General features: G+C 39.1%; 1 protein-coding gene across 12 annotated transcripts in view; it reads left to right on the top strand.

The window, feature by feature from the left end:
- Positions 1 to 27,382, top strand: part of Pard3 (par-3 family cell polarity regulator) — a 656,694-nt gene extending 629,312 nt beyond the window's left edge. For all 12 annotated transcript variants that reach the window (XM_077803009.1, XM_077803007.1, XM_077803013.1 and 9 more), the window contains 3 exons: positions 8,736 to 8,856; positions 18,475 to 18,602; positions 25,391 to 27,382. In XM_077803009.1, the coding sequence (XP_077659135.1) occupies positions 8,736 to 8,856; positions 18,475 to 18,602; positions 25,391 to 25,784 (643 nt within the window). In that variant the 3' untranslated portion in view covers positions 25,785 to 27,382. The remainder of the gene's footprint in view (positions 1 to 8,735; positions 8,857 to 18,474; positions 18,603 to 25,390) is intronic.
- Positions 27,383 to 27,640: the final 258 nt, after the last annotated feature.

The raw sequence follows: 27,640 nt of genomic DNA, 5'->3' as shown, positions 1-27,640 counted from the left end.
TCTGTCTGTTTTGAAAGGCTTACAACTCTGTACATGCGTGCATGACATCACAGTAAGACATTGCTTAATGATGTGAGACGCTGGTGGTCATTGCTGGCTGCCTGTTACTGAGGCTGCTTGACAGGTCTGCCCTACATCTGTTTCTCCCAGTGTCGCTTTTTTGCCGACTCCAGTTCCCATGTTGGCTTTCAATGCCCATGAAATAGCTGAATTTTAGTCGTACTATTGAGACAAAGAATGGAACAGTTTGACCCAAGAAGAACTAGTGAATTAGGCAAGGAAGGAAAATTTGCTCTAAAGTTTCTCCAATGAACATGTTTCAAAAATGGTACTCTTGTAATGGTGTTTTCTATTTCTATTTATTTATTTAGTTTTTAACATAATAGTCAGGGTCTTTATTCCTTCCATTTATGTAACTACAAAAGAAGCCAATGAAGAAATATGTTTCCATTAAACAAGTAGACTAAAACACAGCACCCTCATATAACAATAGAATCATCATCTAAGGATGATTTCAAGTCCTGAAAATGTCAAGGTTCAAGAAAATAGAATCATAGTGGGTAAATGAATCAAGTTTTGGGAGCTTTGACCTACAATATTCTTTCTCATTGTGCCATGACATGGACCATAATGATGTTTCACAAGTCATAGGACTTTGAAGCTCTGGCGTTTGAAGGAGGAAAAAAATCTCTTATGTAATGAGGTTAACAGTTAACATGGCTCTAGCATGATTTGTCCCTCAAGTGTGTGCATGGAATACCTGTCAGAGTGATAGAAATCTATCAATAGAAAAATGCTTTTTGAATGTGGTATCATTTTTTTCAGGATCTTACATAAAATGTAGAGATTGACTTTTGCATTTTTTAATTGAAAAAAGAATAGTGCCTCTTCGACATCTTCAGTAATTGAATGCCAAGTGCAGGTGTGAAATTCACTAGCATTTAGAAAAAAATTTTGTATGTAGTCCAAAGAGTAAATTGTTAGGCCTGGGAAGTATATAGCAAAACTGTAATTTGAAGGGCGTCTGTTAAGTCCTAGACCCTTCCAGACTAAGGAAAACAAATTTTTAACTTAGACTAATTTCTTTTAGGTTATGTATTTGATGCAGATCCCAACAGGTCTTCAATCTCCTTCAGAAAGAGAAAGTAGGAGTGAGCTATTGAGGTCTGTTTTACAAAAAAAAAAAAAAAAAAAAAACAACCTAGTCATCAGGTATATTTTCATCACACTGCAGGAAAATACCCATATTCTTACCTGAGCCTCCTGAGAGCTGATTGGTCTCATCAGGGCCAATGAGTTCAGTTTTACCAAAGAACCTGGTCAACAGGCTGTGGTCAGCCAGGTTGGGTTCTCAAGTGGATACTATACTAAGGAAGTGCCAGTCTTCTTGCTCCTGTGGATGTTGGCAGGATTCTATTCCTTGCAGCTGTCCTCAGAAGCAACAAGGGGACAGAGACGTGCAAGGTGGATGCCGTGTTCTTCTGTGATTTCATAAATGTAATCTCATCCAGTCCATAATTATTGCCCCTTGTCATTGTTTAGAAGGAAATGTGAGTTCTGTCCACACTGAAAGGTAGGGGATTACGGAAAGTTGGAACACCAGAAAACAAACACCTGGGTACCACCTTAAAGTCTACCCATCCCAGATAATTGCTGAACAATTTACTCTGCTGTAAGCAAGGGAGAGATAAATTTTATACGTGTTAGTGGTTAGGATGATGGCACAAACTTGAGGAAACTACTCCCACATGCAAAGTGTCATATACACTGTGAGACACTATTTGGGCCAGAGAACAATTGCAGAAGAATGGTTAGGAAAATCTGAATGTGGGCTGGAGTGATCAAGAAAGTCTGCCAGGAAGTGGAATTTGATTTCTTTTACTCACTAATAGAATTTGGAAGAATGGGGAAAAAAAGAGAGGGTATGAAAGAAGGCAAAATATGAGCAGATTTATCTTCCTCTCTCCTTTGGCAGCTTTTCTTCTTTTGTACCAGACATTATAATCATCTCCCTCTTCTGAGCAGCATGGAAAACCAGCCTCAATTCATTTCCTCCCTTCTGTTTACCATCTCACTTTCTTTCATTTTTTCCCCCCATGGGAAGGAAAGCGTACCAAGATGGTACCTCCTTATTTATAAAATGAGTGGTTGATTCTCCCTTCCTTTGATTTCTGGGTCTTAAAGCTCTGCCCTCGATTCCAGGTTTCCAGATTTCTTTTGCATAATTAAAAATGCAAATGTTGAAGTATTTTTAATCCATAATGAATTAATCAGTCACATCACAAACTCCTCTCTCTTAGCTTATGCTCCTCTGAAAAATAGGCCAGAACTCAAGCCCACAAGAAAGTATATCCAAGTTCATTTTAGACAAATTGGAGGGAAAGGACAGTTTAGGAGCTGTAAGTCTATAAGGCAATGCTCAGTTGTCAGGTTTTTTTTATATACTTGTTCTTCAGTATCCACAGGTTCCAGGACTCCCTCAAATATCAAAGTCTTTGGATGATGAAATTCCTTACATAAAATGGTGTGGTGTTTGTATATAACTTCAACATACTTTCCCATGTACTTTAAATCATCTGTATAGTACTTCTAATACCTAACAGAATGAAAATACTGTGTAAATAGTTGTTACATTATATTACTTAGGGAATAATTATACCAAAAATGGCTGTACACATTCAGCACACAACACAATGTGTTTTCAAATATTTTTTCCTTCCTAGGGTGGTTGAATCCAAGGATGCAGAACCCGTGGATGTTGAGGGCCAATCTATTTCATTTGGGGGATTGTTACTAGGGGACCACAGGCCTTATCTTGATGCAATGGAAGTAAATAGCCTGGAAAAGCAATATATGAAACAGACAGAATCTGCCTAATATAAAGCAGAGGTTGCAGGCTAGCTGCCAAGAGAACAATTTTGTTTGCCTTACCTAGCATTAAAAAATAAAATAAATCCAATTTTAAATTTGGGGAAAACCTATATTTCTCACTTCTCTTTTTAAAAAATTGGAAAGCAACACCAAGCCCACATCCCTCCAGTTTCTCTCTATGGGAGCGAAGGACCTCCCTCTCTAAACCAGGCATATCACCCCCATTTGTCATAGAATATACATGGGTGTTTCCAGTGCTATAGATTCTCCTTCATTCTTTAGTTAACTAGTTACCATGAAGATACTGGAATTTTTGTTAACTACGAAGTCTCCAGGCATCATTTTTCACAGTAGTGTCCATATACCTGCAGTATTTTCTGAATATATGCAGGACCCTGAGCTCTGTATTAAACTGACTAAAACAGAATATCTAAAGGTGAGCCTCAGCTATCAGTTATGGTTTTTTTACAAGCTCCCTGAATGATCCTCAGACACACAGTGTGTATGCATGAGAACCCCTGTTGTGTATTTTCAGTTCTCACCATACCTGGGGGGTTTTGAATTAGTATGCCTGTGGAACAAGGTGTAGGACTGATCGAGTGCTTACCTGCAAATAGTTCATTGCTACATTTAGCATGAATGAGTATTTTCAGCTGCCTTTAGGAAGAACATTACATCACATCTGAAGGTGATGAAGCCTCATACACTGTGGTCTGTCTCTGAGAGGGCAAGGTGTAATCCCTGTGGCAATTATGGATGGGAAAGATCTGAGCTCCATATTGTTCAAGGTCATATTGTGCTGTGCATGCTTGGTTAGAAATCTCTGTAGTGTGGGACCCTTGATTAACCTCATCAGGAAAAAAAAAAAAAAACCCAGATCATTACTGAACCAAAACCAGTCTTCTTAACTTCTTCTTAAGCTTGCATGCTTCTTTCTCTCTCTCTCTCTCCACTGCCCCCCCAAAACACACACACACACACACACACACACACACACACACACACACAGTTCCAGTTCAACTACAAAAACCAATGTGTAAGAGGTGGCTAAGTGCTTTGTATTGGACTAATACTGTCTCTTGTATCTCTTTGCCCCAAAAGCATCTGTATAGGCCCCCTCATCATTTCTGTTCAGATCCTGATCATGCATGCTATCTGGAAATAATGATTTAGTGACTCCTCATTAAGAGTTTTATTGTCTTACTCATCCATCTGATCAACTTAGGTGGTATTTTTTATTATATTGCTCATACAAAAAAAATAGCATTTTAAATTGGCATTGAACCTAAATCTAAGTTGATTGGGATGTGGGGGATCAGTCCCTGTTGCTAATGAATATTTAAAATTTCCTTTGGCTTTCTTGGCAGAAAAGCTCGCCAGGAGATTTAGAAGGCCACATTTGAATTATTGGCCCTTTATAGACTGGCCTGAGAAACAGAACTGAACCATTGCAAAGGTTTCATCTCTTGAAGCCAGGATTTCACCTTCAGACTGCCAACTGCTGATCCCCAAGGATGCTTGACAGTCTTCCAGTCTTTGGAAATCATCATCAATCATGAACGATTGCAGCCTGTTTTCCAACTTCAACCCTGAAAGTGGCTTTGCTAGTCTGAGGCCAGCCACTCAGCTTTCTCTAAAGCATAGGAAGAAAGAGAGCAAAGGCAAAGGAGGGGACAAGCCTCATTAGCTTCCCAGATTTGGAAATCAGGGCAAAAGTGACTTCGAGAGCTTGTCTTTTACTCTAAAAACCACTGAGGCCACCATAATTTAAAATTGAGGACACTGGGTCAACTTCCTTTGTTGGGAGATTGAATTTTCACTAATTACAAATAGTAGGAGGTCAGTTTTCATCAATGGCTTAGACTTCATGAACCTAATAAATTGTAGAATTAAGACTTTGCTGCATGGTGATAATAATAGAGAAATATTTCTGGTTAGAATTGTAAAATACTTTGTCAGTTAAGCCTCCTGCCATCCTCCCATTAAGAGCTATGATGTATGCTAGGAACAAAAAAAGACACAGCTGGGAAGGTGACAGTGGCATTAATGGATGCTCACTTTCTCCTCTCTTTGTCTTATGAATTTAACCATCTTTATGCCCCCCCCCCCCACAGTTTCATATAGAGAGCAAGGAGCTCTATAGATTGGACATTATCTTGGGTAGCCATTACTGAAAAATTATGTGGAACAGCATAAGATGTTGCACACATTTTTAAAAAGCCAGCGCCTGCCACCTGCCTGCCTCCAAATTGTGGAGGACAGTTTGAAGCTATACCCAGTGTGGGCCGAAGCCTTCCACAGTCAAACCACACATTTTCAGACCTATTTCAACGTTTAACATTTTCAGGCAGATCAGCTCAAGCTATTTGCCGATGAGGACAAGCTTTTATTGACTGAGAAAATAATCAAATTGAATAAATTGAAAGGATATTCCAGAAGTACTAATGAAATCGCTGCAAATCATGAAGGAGACTGGGACCTTCAGTGATTCAGTGATCAAAGACCATCTCATAGTCTTGAATAATGTTAACATTCTAGTCCTACATGTGCGTATTTTCTATTTGATATATTTTTTTTAATTTTTTTTTAGTTTTAGATGGACACAATACCTTTATTTTATTTATTTATTTTTATGTGGTGCTGATGATTGAACCTAGTGCCTCACACATGCTAGACCAGTGCTCTACCACTGAGCCAGCCACCAACCCCAGCCTTCTATTTGAGATTTTTAAACCTTCAAAATATGTGGAGTTATATGTAGGTATAAGTCTCTCTGAGAATTTTATAAACTGTACCATGACAGACTTTGTCTTTCTAAGCTACCTCTCACATGTTGACATCACCAAGGCGGGTATGCAGCTCATAGATATTTAACACTAAGTAACCAGGGCAATGTATTTTCTTTTCCGTACTCCACTGATCTTCCTTCAATTTTTGTGAGATTCCTCCAATTTTCTTTTCCTTTTATGACTCTTAACCTTCTGAGTTTGGCTTATTTCATGTAACATAATGTTCTCAAGTGCTATTCACTTTCCCCTAAATGACATAATTTCATTTTTCTTTATGGCTGAATAAAACTTCATTGTGTATATATACCACATTTTCTTTATCCATTCATCCATTGATGGACACCTACACTGGTCCCATAGTTTGACTATTGTGAATTGTGCTGCTGTAAACCTGAGTATGCATGTATCACTGTAGTAACATGATTTTAATTCTCTAGGATAAATACCGAGGCGTAATATAGCTGGATCACATGGTGGCTCCATGTCATCATGTTTTTGAGGACTCTCCATTCTGACTTCTACAGTGATTGTACTAATTTACAATCCCACTAACACACTAACAGTGTATGAGTGTTCCTTTTTCTTTATATCCTTTCTGGCTTTTTTTTTTTTTTTTAACCAGGGATTAAACTCAGAGGTGCTTAATCACTAATGTGAGCCACATCCCAGCCTGTTTTATTTTGAGACAGAACCTCCCTAAGTTGCTGAGGCTGGCTTTGAACTTTGGATCTTCCTGGCTCAACCTTTCGATGTACTGGGATTACATACAGGCATGCACTACCACACTGGGCTCTGGCATTTATTTTTGTTTGTATTATTTTTTTTAATTATTTATTTATTTGTTCTAATTTGTTATACATGACAGAAGAATGCATTTCAGTTCATAGTACACAAATGGAGCACAATTTTTCATTTCTCTGGTTGTACACAAAGTAGAATTACACCATTCATGTCTTCATACATGTACCTAGGGTAATGATTTCCATCTCATTCCACTGTCTTTCCTATCCCCATGCCCCCTCCCCTATTTTCTCTCCCCTTTGCCTGATCCAAAGTTCCTCCACTCATTCCATGCCCTCACCCCCCACATTATGGATTAGCGTCTACTTATCAGAGAAAACATTCAGCCTTTTTTGCGGGGGTTGGCTTATTTCACTTAACGTGATATTCTCCAACTCCATCCATTTATCTTCAAATGCCATGACATTTTTCTCTCTTAATACTGAGTAATATTCTGCCATTTATTTATACCACCGTTTCTTTTTTGTTTTTTTGATGACTGACATTCTGTGTGAGAAAATCTCAGTGTAGTTTTGATTTGCATTTTCCTAATTACTAGAGATGTTGAGCATTTTTTATAATATTTGTAAGCCATTTGTATTTTCTCTTTTTTATTAATTTAAAAAAGTGACAGCAGAATGCATTACAATTCTTATTACACATATATACCACAATTTTTCATATCTCTGTTTGTATATAAAGTATTTTGACACCCAATTCGTGTCTTCATACATGTACTTTGGATAATGATGTCTATCACATTCCACCATTGTATTTTTTATTTTGTGAAGCATCTGTTTAATTCATTTGCCCATTTATTAATTGGGTTTGTCGAGGGGGCGCTGAAGTTTTTTGCATTCTTTATATATTCTAGATATTAATCCTCTCTCAGAAGTATGGCTGCCATAAATTTTCTTTCATTTTGTAGGTTTTTTTCTTCACATTCTTAAATGTTTCTTTTGCTGTGCAAAATATTTTAATTTGATGCCATCCCATTTATTAACTCTTGGCATTATTTTCTGAACTTTAGGGGTCCTTTTGAGAAAGTTGTGGGAAATATATTTTTAGTGAAGAGCCCCCTGATCATCCCAATAGCTTGCAGTTTCCAATTCTGCCAGCAGTTTGGAAGAAATATAACTTTTTTCTTGACCTCAAGGAGTATGAAGTTTTCATACTTCATAGTATGAAGTATGAAATATACCAGAATATACCTGGTGTGCTTTCATAGCATTCATGACAGAGTGTGACTAGTGTCTCAGTGAATGGAATAGGCAAGAAGTATTGTGAGATTTAAGATTGACTTAATTTTGGTCATTGAGCTGTGTTTTTTTTTAATACAAAAATACTGTTTTAAAGACATATAATTTTGCAAAGGGGGTCTTTGGAATCTGACATTTGTTTTACTAAGTAATACATGTGGCATAGTGATGTGGGAACTACACTAGGAGCCAGAAAATCTGGATTGTAGTCCCACTTTCTCTATTGGCCAAATGAGAGACCTCAGTCAAGCAAGCCACCTGCTATCAGTTTCCACATTTGCAAATGTGTGTGGGTGTGTGCGTGTGTGTATGTGTAATACTACCTTCCATATTACTCTTACAAGCTAAACTCTTTGTAGGTATAAAACAAAATTCAATGCTGTACTAACAGAAAGTGTAATTGTTAACTAAATGGTTAAATTAAACTACCACTTGAACTCATCTTTTAAATGTTTTTTTTTAATTTATGCTGTGAGAGTAGTGTTTTTTCATAGACCTCTGATGACTCATAAATAAGAACTTTATATAATGGCATTATGAAAAAAGAGTGCTGCACATTTGTGAGGAAACCTTTTATGGTGTCATTTCACTTGATTATTATGATAACTATAATATCTAGAACAAAATTATCTCCATTTCACATCAAGAAACTCTTATCAGAAGGGAGGAGCTAGAGCAGGACCCTGGTATCTCTGCTGCCTAATGCCATGTCCTTTCCCAAAACACTTCACTGCCAGCACCTTACCAGATTACAGAAAGGAGATGAGGCTTTTAAAGATCAATGGGCGGGGGGGGGGGGGGGGGAATATCTAAAAATACCATATATCCTCTTTGATATCTGTCTGAAATAACTGTGCAATAAGCACCAATCCTAAGAACAAGATGAAAACATATTTTAAATGTCCAGATACTGTTTTAAAAACTCACTTCCTCTTAAACAACATCCTTTCACAGCAAGTTGCCATTTTCCCTAGCAACTGCAGTTCACAGATCATATTTCTGATGGGTGTTCATTGTTGCCCCTTGTCTCTTCCAGCAACCGATCAACTCCAAGCAACCATGATCGGATACAGCGTCTGCGGCAAGAATTTCAGCAGGCAAAGCAAGATGAAGATGTGGAAGATCGGCGACGCACCTATAGCTTTGAACAACCATGGGTTAGTATGTGGCTCTTCAGCACAATGAAAGTCCTACAGCTTCCCTGCAGTAAAGGACCCAAAGCTATGACCTCAGTCCTTTAAGAAATGAGACAAGATGGAGCCAAATTCCTTTGACCTTTAACATATTGACGTTTTCCTCATTTCCATCTGGGTTTCATCATTGCTAATTTCATTTTATATCTTGTTCCACCATCTGTCCATTGCATAATAGGTTTAATTAGCCTTATGACAAGACATAGAAAAAATATTCATGCCCTCAACTGTGTATTTTTATTAACTTTAGTAAATATTTTTCTATAGAAACATCAGAATTAGAGCCAAACTAAGTTAAACACATTTATCTCTATTTGTGTCTGTGAGGCACAAAGTACAGTGTTTAATAATGATTCTTGAGTCTTTATTCTCCCTCATCCCCCTTGAGTATTGTCAAATCACTCTCATTTATCCGTCTACATCTCTATTCCAGTCTATCCTCTGCACAGCCTTCAGAGAGATCTTTCTAGAACAAAATTTCAAATGTTTTTCTCAATACCAGACCTGTGTCCTTTTCTTGTGTTTTATTCTAGAAATGATGGCATCTTTGTGAATAGATGTGTTGGAGCAGACTTGAGTTTGAGATAATGAGGATTTTTGAGAGTGAGTCAGTTAGAGACAAATAAGTAAGCTGATTCAGGTAGAAAAATTCAGGTCTGGATATTCTACAGTCCAATCAACCTAGTAAGATAACCATGACTAAAAATGCTTAGAGGAATGGGAATAAAGAAAAATAAATTTATAGATTAATTCTCTGATAGAGAGTGGTAAGATAGGCATGGCAGAAAGTTAAGGAAGGCATTCTGGAGTCCTGGTGAGATACTGGTGCAGCATCACCTAATCTAGGCAGGGTGACAAGGAAGGATTGTCTGAGAGCTTGGGAGTATGAAAGAGTGATCGGAAATTTAGGGATTTTCAAATCTAGGAGGTTATAGTCAAAACACTGTGTATTTTTGGATTCCAAGATCTTGAAGGTGCCAAAGTTCTGGATAATGTTGAGATCTAAGACATGTCTTTTGTGCATGAATGTTACAGAAACAGAGGTTAGTGCCAATAAATTTGATGAGTCCAGTTTGGATAAAGTGTCAGGAGTAGAATTAATTACACTAAGTTTTTGAGAAGCTAGGGGCAAAAGATTTGAAGTAAAAACAAATGATCCTATTTTATTTGTAGAAGGATAAACCATCCAGCTGAAGCAGAATTGAAGGTTAGGTATTTTGAAGGGAAGTAGAGATTAAAGGTAGAAAAGTAGGAGGAGGCTTTGATGCTAGATTAAAAGTTGGAAAAGGGATGGTACCAGAGCAGAACACTGATCCACTAGTCCTCCAGGCTTCAGTTTTCTTATTTGTTAAGTCAGGAAGATTAGAGCAGGGATAGTTACTAGACCCTGTGATCATATGAAAAAAGGCAACTGGGTGTGCAAAGCAGATACAGGCAGAGCTCCGCTAGTTGAATGCAGAGGCTGCTGCAGAGCTAGTTAATTGCTGTCAGGATCAGATCTTCTTGAAGTGTGCTCCATAGGTCAGATCTTCAGTTGTTACCTGGAAACCCATTGGAAACACACACTCTCGAACCCTGGTTCAGACCCATTAGATGAGAACCTCTGTGGGTGGGGCCTTGCTAACTGCATGTTAGCAAGCCTCCAACATTAAGAAGCACAGTGTTCTAGAGTCTGGATGGTCCTTGAGATCCTTTTGGTCCTAACCTGAAATCACCAATAAATTACATAAAGCAAGAAACCCATAAAGTTTCCTGATTAAGGGATTTAATAATTATAGTGGAGTTGAGGAAGATTAATTTCGAGGTGAAAGGAGAAGAAGGAAAGTAGTTCTACGTTGAAAGAATTCACTTTAGTTTAGGTAAGGAAAAAGGGACTTTAAAATAGGCCACTGGCAATATGGAAACAGCATCCTGGAGTAAAAATAACTCATGAAATCAATCCTTTGCCTTATTTGGGGAGGTTATAAAACAAGTTTAGCAAGCCTAATATCAATGAAAATATCGAATTGTCTTCTTTGACAATAGTGCTATTTGTGGTATTTTTTTTCCTAAGGCATTTAGTTTATTTTTCTAGATGATTAAGTAAATCAAGTCATTTCCATGGTAGCAACAGGACAGAATTGTTTTCATCTCCTCCTGTCATTTGATATAATCCACTCCAACTACTCCCACTAGTTTTTTTAAAGCAGGATTTTTTTTAATGATATATGGTAAATATGTTCTTAATGATGTATATTTGCACAAAGGAACTGAGAAGAATGAAGAGCATATTGTCAACCTGAAGAAAACAGCAACTGCAGGTGGAAACAGATGTCACACACACACACACAATGGCTTATCATTCCCATACTCTACCAAGGGGAGCAGCATTAGGCCATTTTATTCTACTGGAGAGTGTGGATTTCCAACCAGCATCTTTACAACATTTGTTTTTTTAAACAAATTATTTAATTCATCGAGTTTATTAGGGTTTACCATGGTTCAGTATTATGCTTAATAAGAAGAACAAGAACAGGAAAGAAAGATTGTCCTTAGAACACCACAGTAGAGCTGATACAAAGAAGGACACTGTACAGTATCGAAGGAGCATGTTGCATAAGCATGGGACAGACACACAGGAGAGAGGCCCAAACCAGTTTTAGGTAGACAGGAAAAGTTTGAAAGAAACCTTCTTGGAATATATCTTGAATACCTAAGTTTGAGAAGTAGAATGACATATCTTTGGAAACCAAGGTTCATGAATTTGTATCTGATTGGTGACATTGTATCACATACAAAACCTCCAAGTTCCAGGCTAAATGAGGGTTTCCTACTTCTTAGCATTGCTGAAATGCTTTTCATTAGGAGAAGTCAAAATCATTCAAAATCTGTGTTTTGGAAGTTTTTAAATAAGATTCTTTTCAATAAGAGCAGTGAATATATTGACACTTGTATTTTATGTTATCTATTTAATATGAGCAGTTGTTCTAGGGAAAACATTTGAGATAATCTTGTACATTTGGAAACTCAACTACTGAAGGTCATAGGCCAAATTTTTGTATATCAAAATACCATTGGAACTTTTAGACAGACAACTTGGCTTATATTATTGTTTCCTGTAATGAGTGAGCAGGGAATTATTACTTGGATGACAGGCTTATTACCTTAGGAAAGGAATAATTTCCTAAATTGTGGGTCGGAAGTTGACCTTTTCTTTTTCTTTTCTTTTTTTCATATCTAAACAATTGGGATCTTGCTGTGGACTTTCCATTCTACTGATCATGTAAATGAGCTTAAAGTGACTATAATTCTGCTTAGTGTATTAATTTTCATACCAATTCTCATTGTTACCTTAGTAAGAGCTGCTCAGTTCCAAATGTAATTTGGTATATGGTTTTTATTAGCCATTTTACAAAATGAGCTTTGAGTATCTTGGACTCCTTTCTCCTCTTCCCGTATGTCTTCTGACCTTGCAAGGTCACTGTGTTTGGAAAGGATGAGATCATGATCTCACCCATTGGAATGGTTTGTAATCATTTTAGCCTTATGGAGCCACAAACTCATCTTCAAGCTGTGTGTACAACTTAGACCATATTAGTCGAAATTGTCATGCTTGTTAGAAATGCCCACACACAAAGTGCAACCAGATGTGTCACACAGAAAAACATCCAAGCCAATTACTTTACATACAGGGTAGGATGCTGCAGAAAATTTATCCAAGTAGCCCTTTTCAATTCATCTATTTTGAAAAAGGGCTGTACAAACTCTAGCAGTATGGAATGCACCTGCTCATGGGCCTTTGTTCAAAATAATGTTTGGGCCTGAGGGAGCTGATCCGTGGCACAAAAAGTCTTTAGATGAGCATGGGCCCAGAAAATTTCCTCAGCTCCATAATTGAAGTCAATTCTCCCCCAAGTTGAGTAAGAAGAAGGAAAAGCAACTTCTACCTCACATAGTGCCAGGTGCAATCTAAATAAAGCAGCAAGTCGCTTTCAATCTGTCTTAAGATAATGGAACAATAGCTGAGGTTAGGGCTATTATTACATAGTTCAGATATGGACAGGACTTAGCATTGCTTTTAAAAGAATTAAATTGCAGGCTACACACATAAGTACAGTATGCTGTTAAAACTTTGCAGATATGAGTGTTGCCCACAAGAAAACTTGCTGGCTGAGACGATTGATAGATGGGATAATGGATCCTTTAATAGCTATATTGCTAAATCCTTTCCATCCCAGGTTGGTAGTGAAAGTAGTTTAGTCCTTCAGGTAGAAAATTGACACTCTGCACTATGAATATCCTCTTCTCCCCCAAGCTTGCTTTCTTCCTTGTTTTAAACAAATAACAAAATCTGCACTTTCCTCCATTTTCCTGGACCTTAATAGCTCTTCTTACCGCTTTTAGGGTTTTGCCTCTTTTAATTGGCAAGCCAATTACAGTGAACAGCCACTCTATGCTCCTAGATTGCCTTTCTATGCCTAGGGATTTGAGAAAATTGTGGTCTTCCTTTTGTTTTCCTCCTTTTTAAGACTTGAAAGGTATCTGCTGTCATTTCTTCATAGTGGCTTCCATACTGTGACTCAAAAAAATTCTGCTTTCATGACCCCAGCTCAAACTGGGTGGCAATCACCTGCCTTAGAAACAGACCTGGAGGAAACCATTCTTTTAGCAAAGGAGTACCCTTTGCCCATAGAGAGAGCCTCTATGCTTCTACAAAGTAGACCCCTTTATTTTTAGCACCATGACCTCTTTCCCCAGCCAAACCTCCCATGACCCATAGGTCATTCCACCACAGAAGGTTAGGGTGGCAGGAGCTCATGAAGGAGCCTTTGGCTGCCATTAGCACCTGACCTAGAGTGCCTGGCTTGTTCTGTAGAGTTTTTCTTTGATTTTCAACATACTTGTTGATTAAGGTGAGGAAATCAAATAGACCCAAGCACTAATGAGAAAGATGAGAAAAAGACAAATATGGTGTCAAAAACCCAAATGAGCAAATATAAAATCTCTATGAGGGAAATAGGTATGCTCTGCAGATTTTTAAGCCATGGCTAAGGTTCTCCATAGCAATTAAGATTTTCAACATTCAGAACCCACAACAATTTAATTGCTGTGATGAGGCAGAGGGCTAAGACACCAGGGCAGATAGACAGAAGTGGACATTGTTTTGATTAAACGTTGTAAGAAGTCTACCATAGAAAATAATTGCCACTATTATTAATGATCACTTTTAAGGAAATAGTTTATACCCTTTACATGATTTGGTGCATAAATATTATTTCTACCCTGTACCAAATCTTTAAATTGACATTTTATCAGATTATGAAATTCATAGTAGAGTCACAAAACATTGGGATTGCTAAAATAAGGATTCTCAATCTTAAAGGGATATCATTGATGATTTATTATTATTTTCATCATCAACTATTCTCATCATAATCATTCATGATAGGTTTACATCCAAAGCACAGTAACTTTTTTGTATTTTATCATTTGTTTATTTATTTATTTATTGGATGGGTACTAGGGATTGAACTCAGGGGCACTCCACCACTGAGCCACATCCCCAGCCCTATTTTGTATTTTATTAGAGACAGGTTCTCACTGAGTTGCTTAGTGCCTCTCTAAATTGCTGAGGCTGGCTTTGAACTTGCGATCCTCCTGCCTCCACCTCCCAAGCCGCTGGGATTACAGGTGTGCACCACTGTGCCGGCCTATAATTTTGTTTTGTATATATGCCCTGAGTCATATGTGTGAATTTGGACATTTGTTATTATTCATAATTTTATAGAAAATCAACTCCAAGTGATCATTTATATTTGTGTATCTATATAGACAGATACACATATGTATACACTATTTTTCTTGATGAAGAAAATTGGCTATTTTAAAGATTATTGAATATTTTATGTAAATGTTAGTAAACAAGTAATGATTTTATTATGAACATGTACTTCTATAGCAAGCTGTAAAAAAGAGTTTTACAATGTTACCTACATATAATTAGTACTGAAACTTTGCACTGTTATATTTATTTTTATTCGTTAGTGTATTAACTATTTTGTTTTGTATTTTTATTTTTATATTTTCCATTTTTATTTTGGAAAAATAAGAATGATTTTAATTCGTTGAGAGATGCTTAGTTAGTGACTTAACTCGATGAAACACTACATGGAAGATATTTATTACACAAAGTTATACCAAAATTGTCTAGTCTTCTCAAATTTCAAATATTGTCTCTTTATAATCATAGTGAAAAACTCTGTAGCTCCCTTATTTCAAAGGCAACATGAATATTTTTTTACTTGTGGTTTAAAAATAAGGCATGAAGAGATTCCAGAGTACTATATAATAATCATATTTATTTCTGTTTTAAACCTTCCACTGTTATTCTGGAATTGGCATTCTTAACATTTTTTTTCTTATTTATAAGATTATTTTTTATAACCCATCCAATCACAAACAAGGCCTGGGTTATTTGTAATTTGTACTTCTAAAACAGAGCCTCACCTCATTGTCTGAAGAATCCCCAGGACTATCACAATTGTGTCTACACATGCATTTCTGTGTGCAGTTATTACGTTAGTGTTATAGTCATCAATAGTGCTTTCTTCGAAAATATGCAGTTTGTAAGGTTTATTTCTTTAATTTTGTGATTTTTGCACTCAGATGTATGAATTTGTCTCTGCCATAGGAACTGAAGTCACTGTATTTAAAGTAGGATTATCAATTGTAAAACTTCCCGTAATTCACATGCTTATGAGGTCTTCATTGAAATTGTGAATAGAGAGGTCTCTCTCTCTCTCTTTTTTTTTTTTTTTAATTCAGGCCAAGTACAAAACTTGCCAGAATGATTTTATTGAGTTGCTGCTATGGGATGGTTGTGAATGCAATCTTCCTTGAAATGTGTGGCCTATTAGAGTTTCATAAAGATAACAGTAATTATCTTAACTAACCTACCCTTTGCATGCTCTGGAAAGAAAAATGGAATAAGATTACTAATGATGAAACTAATATTCATATTTCATGATATCAAGCATGGTAGCATGAAATATGTCATTTTGCTAATACCAGATTCATTCACTCAATTAAAGTTTATGGGCCCCAAATGCTGATAATTTCATTACTAGAATTCGTCAGGATCCAAGAAGATGCTTGCAGCTGGCTTTGAGCTGAACAGTGTCAGAAAACACACAGTTGAGGAAACAAAAACCCTTCAAGTTATTTTTTTTTTTTTCTGTCTCAGAACAGAAATTTCAGACTACTTGGAGAAACAGCTTAAAAATACACCTGAAATTTCTACAAGACCTTGCATTTTCTTTTCACATCTCGGCAAGCAGTGTGTCACAGAACAGCATGAGCTTAAAAAGCTGGTTACTAAATCCTGCTGCAGAATGCCATATCCTTCAAGTCTGCTTGACACATGTAGATGGCTTACGCTGAGTGAAAAGGAAAGGAAAATGTGGTTCTTTGTGTTGTAATGGGAACTGTGTAGTGCTTTCTTGCTTTGCTTTCCCTCTGTCCAGTGGCTTCCCTCAAGCTTCCCTTGGCTCCCCACGAACAGCAAAGCAGTTCGGTAGCCTATTTGGTGAGTCTCAGCAAGAGTAATGGAAGTAAATGTCTGTCTCCTTTAATGGAGTTGATGAACAACTGGTTGATGCTTTGTTTGCATAAGCAGAATCTCACTCAGAGAAGTGTTTTTTCTTGCTGAAGGCACCACTAATGTGTTATTTGAACAGAGTTGTGGAGTGAGTCTCTGAACACACATTTGTCCCAATGAGTGTGGTTATAAACATCGACTAGTAGAGACCAGGGTATTATAAAGCCTAATCTTTACACACATTATTTTTGTATCAGGATATTTTTAATATGCTCACTGACTATACCCATATGCTTGGAAATTTTTGTCCTGGATATTGCCTCATTATTGCTTATCAACAAATAAGATAATGCTGGCCTGGCAGGAAGAGAACAATAGATGCTGTTTGATTTCTCTTCAGACAAAAGCCAACCAGAGGAGACATGTTATCTTAACCACTGTCCAAATGAATACTAAGATTTTGTTATTTTAGAAAATTATTATTGAGTCAAAGTCTGCCACTGGCTTTCAACTCCAGAAGAAAATCAATAACATGTTCTTAGCAGACGTTCTTCATGTAGATATGCCTGTTGCATGATGTTGCTCAACACAAGGGGGAACAGAGGTTAGCAAGTGCCGGGAAGGAGGACTTAAGGGCAGTGGCCCTGGATGCAATGATAAACCGTTGCTGGGTGTTTTGTTATCTTAGAGGTATCACCTTTGATTTGGAGCAGAGCTACTTTCATTTCCAAAGGCCAGATCTGGAGGGTAAGCTAACAAGTGTCAGTGAGAACTGGAAACATTCTCAGGGCCTCCATTTATACAATACAGTGCCAATTGAATAATCCAATTTTGGTGAGAAGTACCAATCAAAAGATGACCTGATGACCAAACTAACCAAACCAGGAGAATTGAAAATCTCTCTTTAGGTCCTAGCCTCTAGTAGTGAAGAGAGAATGATTTATATGGCTGTCTACTGCTAAGACTGAATATACATAAATACCCCCCAAATTCACCAGCACAATTGTTCTAGTTAGCCTTTGTGTTGCTGTGACCAAAAGACCAGGGCAGAAACAATTTAGAAAAGGAAAAATTTATTTTGGCTCACAGTTTCAAAGGTTCAGTCCACAGTTAGGCAGCTGACTCCATAGATTTGGGTTTGAGGTGAGGCAGAGCATCATGGAAGAAGGGTATGGAAGAGGGAAGCAGCTTAGAACATGGCAACCAGGAAAGGCAGGGGGAGATGAGCAAGCGAATGTGTATGCAAGATCACTCTGCTCCCTAGGCATAAAATATAAACCCTAAAGGCACACTCCAAGTGACCTACTTCCTCCAGCCATGCCCCATCTGCCTATAGTTACCACCAGGTTAATCCATCAACGCACTAATCCACTGATTAGATATTGGCTCTTAGAGTCCAACCATTTCACCTCTGAACATTCTTGCATTGTCTCACACACAAGCTTTTGGGGCACAGCCCATATCTAAACCCTAACAACAGCCAACTTTCAAATGTGGACTTTCCCACTTTTGTGAATTACTGCAGCAAATTATTATTTTTTGGCATTATCATCTTCTAGTCTTCTGAGCAACTTACTTTTCTGTACTTGCTGTATCCACAAGGGATGTAAACTAGTATCTCATGTCCGTATTTCACAAACCTTATTGAGAAGATTAGCAGGATTGATTCCTCCAGTTTAAACCTGTACTGAAGCCAAAATCACAATTTAAGATGAAGTACTGGGGGCTCTGAAGGGAAATTACATGCCCCTTTTCTCAAAGAAACTTCATTTGAGGGGGAAGAATATTCCCAGAATTTACAAAATATTTCTTAACACAATTTATAAGAATTGAAATTGGGGGCTGGCGTGCGGTTCAGTGATAGAATGCTTGCTGGCATAGGCATGGTCTGGGTTTTCATACCCACCAATGCCAAAAAAGAAAAAAAAAAGTGCAATTGAGTAAACAGTCACTTGATGTGTGTTGTAGTTCCGGTCTTGGTAAGGAACTGTGCTTTTCTCCTGCAGCCCAGCTCCCGGCCAGCAGCACAGAGTGGCAGGCACTCTGTGTCCGTAGAAGTGCAGGCACAGCGGCAGCGGCAAGAGGAACGTGAGAGCTTCCAGCAGGCCCAGCGCCAGTACAGTTCCCTGCCTCGGTAAGCACTGGTGGCTAGGTCTTCAGGTCTGACCAGGCCTTGTAAAAAACACTCCTTTCCAAATTGCACTGGCTTCTCCAACTTGCCTCTGCAGTCACAGAAAAATTGTAAATGGATGGTTGCTTAGCTCAGGGAGAGCATATCTTAGCATATGACAAGACTAGAAAGAAACACATTTCAGAAGATGCCTACATTTTTACCCAACAACTCCATAACCAAAAGGGAAGCAGCATGATACATGGAACACTGGGCTCGGGGGGCCTGACCTGGGTTCTAGTGTTGACTCTGCCATTTTCCCTGTGGCTGCAGAAAAAAATGTCCAACATCTGAAAAATGTTAAGATAACTCTTCTTTTGCTTGGCTCATAGGTAACTCGAATGAATAATGGATTATACAGCTAGAGCTTGGTAAAAAGAGAGAAGGGGATGAATGCTCTGTTCACTTAACTTTTGTGTGATCAGTAGACTCATAGAAGGTTTTTTGTTTAATATTCTGTTTTTTAGCTCCTTGAAACATGCCTTTAGTTTTTGAAATTCAAAAATATGATTAAAAAAGAATATAAAGGCATTTTGTTAGCTTTTTAATTGAAGAGTAATGTGCTTTCAGTGAAGTACATATTTTCAGTGCATCGATCTTAAATGTACAGCAAATGAGCATTGCCTCTCTACACATTCATGTAACCATCAGCCAGGGGGAGAAATGTAACATTTACAGTGCAGCAGAAGATTCCCTCATGTCCCAGACCCCTTATGGTCCTGCTATTCCTGCTTTTGCTCAGTGTGGAAACACAGAGTCCTGTGTGGGGGTGTTCCACTCCTTAGCCTATGACAACCAAGAAAGGTTGTGTACTGAGCTCCCCAGGAAAGACACCCATGCTCTAGCTGTTCTCGGTGAAATAACTGGAAAGCTCTCAGGTGACTTGTCCCCAAGACTGACTTCCACTGATTACTTCTACTAAGAGCTATGGAAGTATTTCTTCCAGGCAATACATAGTTAATAATAAAAGTGTGGAAAAACATTCAACTTCTCAAACTTCCCCAAACAAGTCATTAGTGTAGTCACAATGGTTATACACATTTGGTGTCCTGTTTCAAAACCAGGAGACGAATACATTTTGAGTATCAAAAGATCCGGTTGCCATATTGATGTCAAGTAGCCTTTTATGAATTTAAAGAAAACAATTTTGAAAGGAGGCAGATGTTTATCTGTGTGTACTTGACTGACCATGTAAAAGTCATTTTCCAATTTCTACTATGATGAGTCTCCTTAAATATTAAACAATCACCATAACAACCATGGGGGACTTCACATTGATAGGGGTCAGCCAAGGGAGCATGGGTATGAATGGAAGTGTCCACCAGGACAAGTGTCATCCACCAAGAACTGACTTGTTTAGTTGTTCTTTTTCAATCCGTAAGGCTCTATCTCCTTTGAGCAATAAATTGTTTTTTAAGTAGGAAGATTACCAACCAGCAGTCACTTAGGCTACTCTAGGTAAGAGTTATTGAAGTTCAGTTCTGTAGAGGTCTTTGGAAATCATCTTATTTTGTAAGGAAAAAGCTCAGAGAAATGTAGTAACTTCCCCCAAGTTCACACAGCTAACTAAGTTCTTTTGCCATAAACCCAAACTTGCTCATGCCCTAAATCATTATTTTATAAGGCCCACCTTGCTACCAAGAGCTTTTGTTCCCAAGTACAGGGTGTTATTAGGTATAAAGTTCCCCTGGGTATTTTGCTGAGCTTAGAATATGGAGGAAGGGGCCACTGTATCAAATGCTAAACACCATGCACAATGTTTCCCTTCTCCCAACTTGTTTGGCTTGTATTCAAGAGAAAAGGTGGGCACGATATTGTGGATGAACTGACATACTTGGTGTGGCCCTGACTCTATAGCCACATAAGTGAGCCATGGCACATGGCTTGTGTGAATGGAGTTGCAGGGCCCTTGCTCTTGTTTGGATGGGTAAAATGTTGGCTTCGTATAGTTCAGGTGTGTTTAGGAGTATTCATGAGAAGGAAGGAGAACTAGAAAAATGTAAAGAACTAAGGAAAGGAGATAGGAGAGAATGCTGGTGGGGAGGGTCTGGAAAGCAGGCCCTGTAGGAGAGAAGAGAGATACTAGGATCTAAGGACTGGGAAGAGGAAGAATGTCAGTGACCCCATTCCAAAGTAGCTCTTATAATCTAAAACTGAGCCTGTTACTCAAGTCTTCTTCTTCCCCCGTCACTGTTTTTTTTTCAATTAATTAACATTTTAATTACCACATAGTAATTGTACATATTTATGGTGTACAAGGTGACACTTGATGCATGTATGTAACGTGCAACGATCAGAGCAGGGTAACTGGCCTGTGTATCATCTCAGATGTACATACATCCTTTATGTTTGAAACATTCACAATCCTATTAGCTACTCTGAAATATTCAGTTAATGATTGTCAACCATAGTTACACTGCTGTACCCCTCTTCACCCCTCCTTTACTACCCATGTACCCCACTCTTCCACACACCTCTTCCTTCTTGCCTTGTCCCTCACCACCCCCCGCCACACACACACTCCCAGCACTAGTAGGAGTGCTCACATGTCCAAACACATGTACATGTGAGGTGCTTCTGTGATTACTAGTACTACTGCTTTTTAGAGTTTCACACAATAAAAAAGAAACTTTCCCTCTGGGCTAATTGTAGCTCCCTATTTTTAGTCATTGTGTTCTATTTAGATAGAAGAAAAGCAGACATCCCCAAAATAGTTACGTGAGTTTTGGCAAAAGGGGCTGGGAGCCCTTCTGCATCATGTTCTCTCAATTCTCTTCTTTTAGAGAATAACTTCTCAGTGTGAATCCTGGTATTTGTGAGGAAGGTAAGAAATGGGCAGCCCCCTACCCCAGCTTCATTCCTTGCAGAGCAGTACCCCTTAAAGCAGGCTGTGTGTGGCGCAGCCATCTGAAGGAAGGCGAAGGACTCAACCAGCAGGTCAGAGGGGGACTTGGAACAACCTACATGAGCTTGGGTCAAGTCCAAGTTTCTGACATGTGCTATTCTTCAGAGACACTTGACCTCTGCCTTTCGGATGTTGACAATTAGCAGAGTTTTGTCTAAACAAGTTGGTATGGCATTTGAAACCAAAAAGATTTCACACACACACACACACACACACACACACACACACACACAGTTACAAAGTGGAACATAAAGTAAAACAAATGGTCAAGTCTTGGTATCAGTTGCATTAGATAAGGTGGTTTGAATTAGAGGAATGTATATGGGCCTGACTAGTTTGTAAATTCTAACTGTAATTAAGGAAATCCATGGGCAGAATTCAAGTCACATTTTGAAATGTCAATGAGAAACACTAGCCAGGTGGTAACACTAGTTTGGGAGGAAAGGGGACCTGAGTGGCCCCACACTTAATTCTCAATCAGGCTAGGATGTTTTCCTTTTTTTGATTCCTAAATTAGTTCCTTACCTTAGTACCCAGAAGGCAGCTGTCACAGTGAGCAGAGGTGCATGCAGGCAAGGTCGATGATAGAAGGGCACTTATGATCCTTGATTCAGTACTTCTCCTGTTTTCTTTTCCTGCTCACCGTTTCCTTTTCTTTCTCCCTTGCCTCGGCTGCATGTCTGCCGAACGCCTCTGCTGTGCATGCCTCCCCACCAGCTGCCTCTCTGAGCCCTCACAGGTCCCCCCTACCCCCGGCCCATTTGTTACATCTACAGCCTGCTTGTTAAGCTTTTCAGCTTTGTTCTTTTTCTCTCTTCATCCTTCTTGTCCTCCTAAGTCCTTTCCTAAGGTCTCTAGATCTTTGGTTTCTGTCCTCTCCATGACAATGGGCTTCAGGCCTTATGGGAGGTCATTGTAAACATGCGGAGGTAATTATTGCCAAACCAGGATATGTGTGTGAAGTGGATTCCAAAATCTCCAGTGAGCTCTTTGTGGGACCCAAGAAACCCAGGTGTTGGTTGTAAAGAAATCTGATGAAAGGAGATGGATGCTTTTTGCTGTTGGCACTCGTGACCCCTTTGGCTGAGGGATCCTGGGGCAGCAGGGATAACCTCAGTCTCCAAGCAAGGACTTCTTCTGATCTCTCTGGAAGTGGTGTGGAGTTGTCCTTCCTTACTACAGGCTCATTACTTATTCTCCAGTAACTTTCTCTGCTCCATGATCTTTACCCAACACTTCTGACCAAAGAAGGGAAAATTAATAGTGTTTTTTAGCTTTTTACTGTGGTCCAAAAGATGCCCCCTAAAACTGAGAGCCACCTCTTGAAAGGAAAAGTAACTTTGGGTTCAAATTGCTTCTCCAGTACTAAAGGCACATTATTCACTTTTCTAAGCACTTTACATGGGTGATATTTTATTTATTTCCCTCCATGACTTTATAAGGTCAGATATGCCCATTTACCAGGCAAGCTAACTTGGATCCAGAGAGCATAACTTCCCCTGCATCACGTGGCTGACACATGGCAGTTTTAGGATCTGAACCCATTTTGTCTGTTCCTCAGCCACTCTCCCCCTGTGCCCTGGTGCCTGAATGTCTAGTTTTCTAATGTTGGAACTCCTAGTGTCTGCTTCCTTTTTTAAAAAAATATTTTTTAGTTGTTGATAGACCTTTATTTATTTTTATTTATTTATATGAGGTGCTGAGAATAGAACCCAGTGCCTCACACATGCCAGGCAAGTGTGCTACTGCTGAGCCCCAGCCCCAGGCCCTGCTTTCTTTTCTTGATCTCTTCAATCAACTCATTGTTCATCCTTTCCATAATCAAGAACTTATTGATAACAGTAGCTTCCCTACTGAGAGAGTTTGGGTGTATGTTTGTGTGGGTGTTGTGCGTGCACATGTGCACACATGTGGGTCTATGCATTTCCCCCGTATACTTTCTTTCAAACCTCAGGGCAGTTTGCTTCCTTCTCTATACCGATTAATTTGAAGAAAAATTTTAGCTATGAGAAATTCATTCTCCCACATCATCATAATTTCTACCCCTAACAAACCTTAGTGAATTCTCAATGCATTTAAATATAGCAAGACTGTATGTTTCTGGGATGATCCAAAATTGAACTCAGTGGTGCACAGCCACCCTAAAGTGACGCCCCAGGCCTCAGGAGTTGGGAAGGAAGGGCATTCGTGAGTCTCAGTAGGACAGGAATGAAAAAGAGGTGAAATTTCTACAGTCTATTTCTGATTATCTCTAAATTGATAACCAACTCATAAAGGAATCCCCCCTTGTTGCTCAGATATCAGTAACAAGTTCGTTGTTTTAATTAAAGTTTCATGATTAATGTCAAATCCCTGGTTTCTTGCTGACACTTTCCATCATTCATGTCTCTAGGCAGATTAATTTATGACTTTTTAAGTGAAGATAATCAGTGCTTCAGGCAAGTAAACTCTTCCATCAAATCTAAGGATTCTTGCCTGGGCTGATTGTACAAATGGCCTGACTCCCACAAAAAGAGGGCCAGATAGTTCTCCTGTAGACTGTCTAATTAATCATAGTTAGATCCAGAGGTGGTACTGGACATTAAGTTCATTTTCCATTTTGAAAACATCCCCAGCTACATTTTAGGCCATATGGAAAATGGGCAGATTCCATCCCAAACCATATTGCTGGCAGTTTGAAATGTTCAAAAATGCAAATTGCTCCATTCCTGTGGGAAACCCGGTGGCTTCCCAGACCTTATTTTCCTTCCACAGGCAGGAGTCTTTTTGAACATTCAGCCATGTTGTGTGTGTTGATGCAGAAGGCTGAGCCATGCATACTGTCGCCAAATGATTTTCTTATTGATAAATGGAGCAATATATTTTGGTTTAGTACTCAATCGTCTCTTCCCCCATCTTCCATTTTCAAGACAAAAAATTAGGGCATGTCTTCCTTCCTGGCGCAAAATTGTTTCACTTTATCATAGCCAATCTTATTGTAAATTCATAAAAGCATCTTGGGACTTGATAGTAAATTAAAGATGTTTCGAAACAATAATGTTTCCTGAAAATCATGTGCAACTTTATTGTAGAAGTGATTCAAATTTGAAATTTCTGGATGACTGATTTATTTCTCAATCCTGGGGTGACAAAGTGAGTTAAGTCGGTTGCCCTGGCCCTTGGTGAAGGCAAAGTGTGCAAGAAAATAGTGCTTACCCTTCAGGCTTCAGGCTCTCCCTGGGCTTATGCTCTGAAGAGTGCCAGTTGCTGACATATAGAACTTGAAAGTGGGCCTTTAAGGGCTGCCTGTTGCATTTTTAATCACAAAGGAATTTAGACTTAAATATTACATAACTGAACTCATATGGTAATCCATTACATGCACTTCATATTAGCTAGCATTTCTGGCACTATGGTGGCAGCTGTGTAAAATATTTGTTTTGCTTGTTTAGAATTGAATTGTAACGTTCTAAAGCAAGCAGCAATTATTGCTATGGTTGATGCTGCCAAATCTCTAATACTCCCATCCTTGCCAATGTGTCTAAATTGCAGGAGATATTGTTACCCTAAGCAGAGCAGATAGTACCTCGCCAGACGCAGGAGGAGAGCCCTTATTTCCAAATAGCTGCCAAATCTGTTTTTCTCTCTCTTGTCCTGTGTTTGTTGACTCTTTGGAGACTCTGAGCTTGCTGAGTGAGGACAGTGGTCTTGGAATTCTCCAGCTCCTATCATGGTGTCTAGTGCACAATTCATACAGGGTAAAATTTGTCGAAACATGGAAATAATCGATTCCACCCATTCCTTCCTCTTTCTTTCCTCTCCTCGCTTCTCTCAACCTGCACACTAACCTGTGGTCTTTGCTTTCTAGGCAAAGCAGGAAGAATGCCAGTTCTGTTTCCCAGGATTCCTGGGAACAGAACTACCCACCTGGTGAAGGTTTCCAGAGTGCCAAGGAGAACCCCAGGTACTCTAGCTACCAAGGCTCCAGAAACGGCTACCTGGGAGGGCACGGTTTCAACGCCAGGGTCATGCTGGAGACCCAGGAGCTCCTCCGCCAGGAGCAGCGGCGGAAAGAACAGCAGATGAAGAAGCAGCCTCCTTCTGAGGGACCCAGCAACTATGACTCGTATAAGAAAGTCCAGGACCCCAACTATGCCCCTCCTAAGGGGCCCTTCCGGCAAGATGTGCCCCCGTCGCCTTCTCAGGTCGCCAGACTGAACAGACTCCAAACTCCTGAGAAGGGGCGGCCCTTCTATTCCTGAGCACGAGGAGAACACATGCTTCATGTCATGCAATAAAGGACATTTTCATACAAAGACTTGTATTTTGGGAGTTTTTTAAAACCTTGATGGTACTATGGAATATTTCTGTTGTTGGTATCAGTGCCTTTAAGCAGTGTGGGCAAAGAAATGGAAGGCCTTAATGTCTTTGCCGCTATGTCTCAAGTGTTCTTTCATGGAAGGATTTCCCACCATCTGACAATCATCTGTTCGAGGCATCCACACCCTCTGCATCTCTCTGGAGTACCCGGAATTTTGGCCCAATGCATAAGATATCCATGGCTTTGTTGTTACGGTCCCATACAACTTGGGTGACAGATGAAGCTGAAGAAGGTGTTGATTCTTCTTTTTCCCCTCTACATTCTCTTAGCTATGAGGGGATATCTCAGTTTCTAGTGGATGACAGTGGATGACATACACCAGAAACTGGGACTTTCCAGTACTTCACAGCACAGTCATTTATAGAGCTTTGTAATCAGTGTGGGTTTCCCTTCTCTTTCTCAGCAACTTGTATCAGGAAAGTTCCGTCATCATATACTAAAGAAGCTAAGCCATATTCCAGCACCATTTGGTTATCAGGGGGGTCCTTGTGTAACTGCCTTATAACTCAACATTACCAGTAAAGTGATGATTCTAGTCTTGTGTTTATAAATACACTTGTTCAGTCATGTCCCTGACACGTGTTGAGTCGGCACAGCTCTGCTAAGGGAACGAGGGGCATGGGAGTAACCTGGGTGGAGGAAGGACTGGGCCTGCCCTGAACCATGTGGAGGGAGGAGGGGGAGCTGAAGAAAGAATTCTCCCAGGAGGTGTATGGGCCAGTACATCCCAATTATTATTTTAGTTAGTTTTTGTTGTGACAGTGTGGAAGGAAGGGCATAGAGTGGGACAGAGATAAATCAGTTGGTCATTTTTGAATTCTAAAAATGGATCTCTCTGTAGTTCTTAAGGTCGGTTGGAACTGATATTTGTCTAGCATATCCACATACTGTATCCCTGCCTGGTGATACCATGTCTCTAAATAATTCTGCCATGAAACATAAAAGACAAATAAGGGAAAAGCCATTCCACATTACACAGAGAACATTATGGTGTCCCAAAACAGTAACAAAAGATTGCTCTCATGTCAATACTTTATTGCACGTGCAGGTCACAAGGCCCTCGGTTGCTCCCTGTTTTCATCTGTCGGTCTGAACGTTCTGTATTGTAAACCATGGCTGGGTTGCTAAAGTGCCTGCGAATCCCGATGTGAAAAAAGCTTGAGATGAAAGCTCAGCATAACGTGTATTAACAAAAAAGAAGAAGAAGAAAAAAAGACATGTATTGATATGCCTATTCTTTTTTTTTACTGGCACATTGTATTTTTGCGTCGACTTGTTTTTAGAAAATACGTGAAGTGTCCACACGTCCCTGTGTCTCTTTTGCATTTCTGTGTAATGGTTCTATTTGTTAATAATGTGCAGCGATGTTTAAATGGTGTTACCAATGTAAGCACGGTGACCTTGGATGACAGTGGCTCTTTCTCACAGCCTTCCCTGAGCTGTGAGAAACAGCTTTCCCTGTACATATGAGACTTCTAATAAAAGGCATATTTCTTCCTGTTGTTTGTGGTGTCTATAGTTTTCCTGTAGAACCTCTCCCAGCTGTTTTTTTAAGTATATTAACAGATGTGATTTTTTTCATATTTAGCGAAAGTAGAAAATTTCTTATGTCTTTTGTGTGCACACATGGAAATGAATGATGGATTACTTATTTGAACACCTGAAAAGAGAGAGAGATGGAAAAGACAGAAGTTCTTTCTTAATAGACAACTGGGAAGACCCAGGCAACATAAAGAA

This window comes from Urocitellus parryii, chromosome 9 (assembly GCF_045843805.1).
Source record: "Urocitellus parryii isolate mUroPar1 chromosome 9, mUroPar1.hap1, whole genome shotgun sequence".
NCBI lineage: Eukaryota > Metazoa > Chordata > Mammalia > Rodentia > Sciuridae > Urocitellus > Urocitellus parryii.
This window is presented reverse-complemented; position numbering and strand designations above follow the sequence as displayed.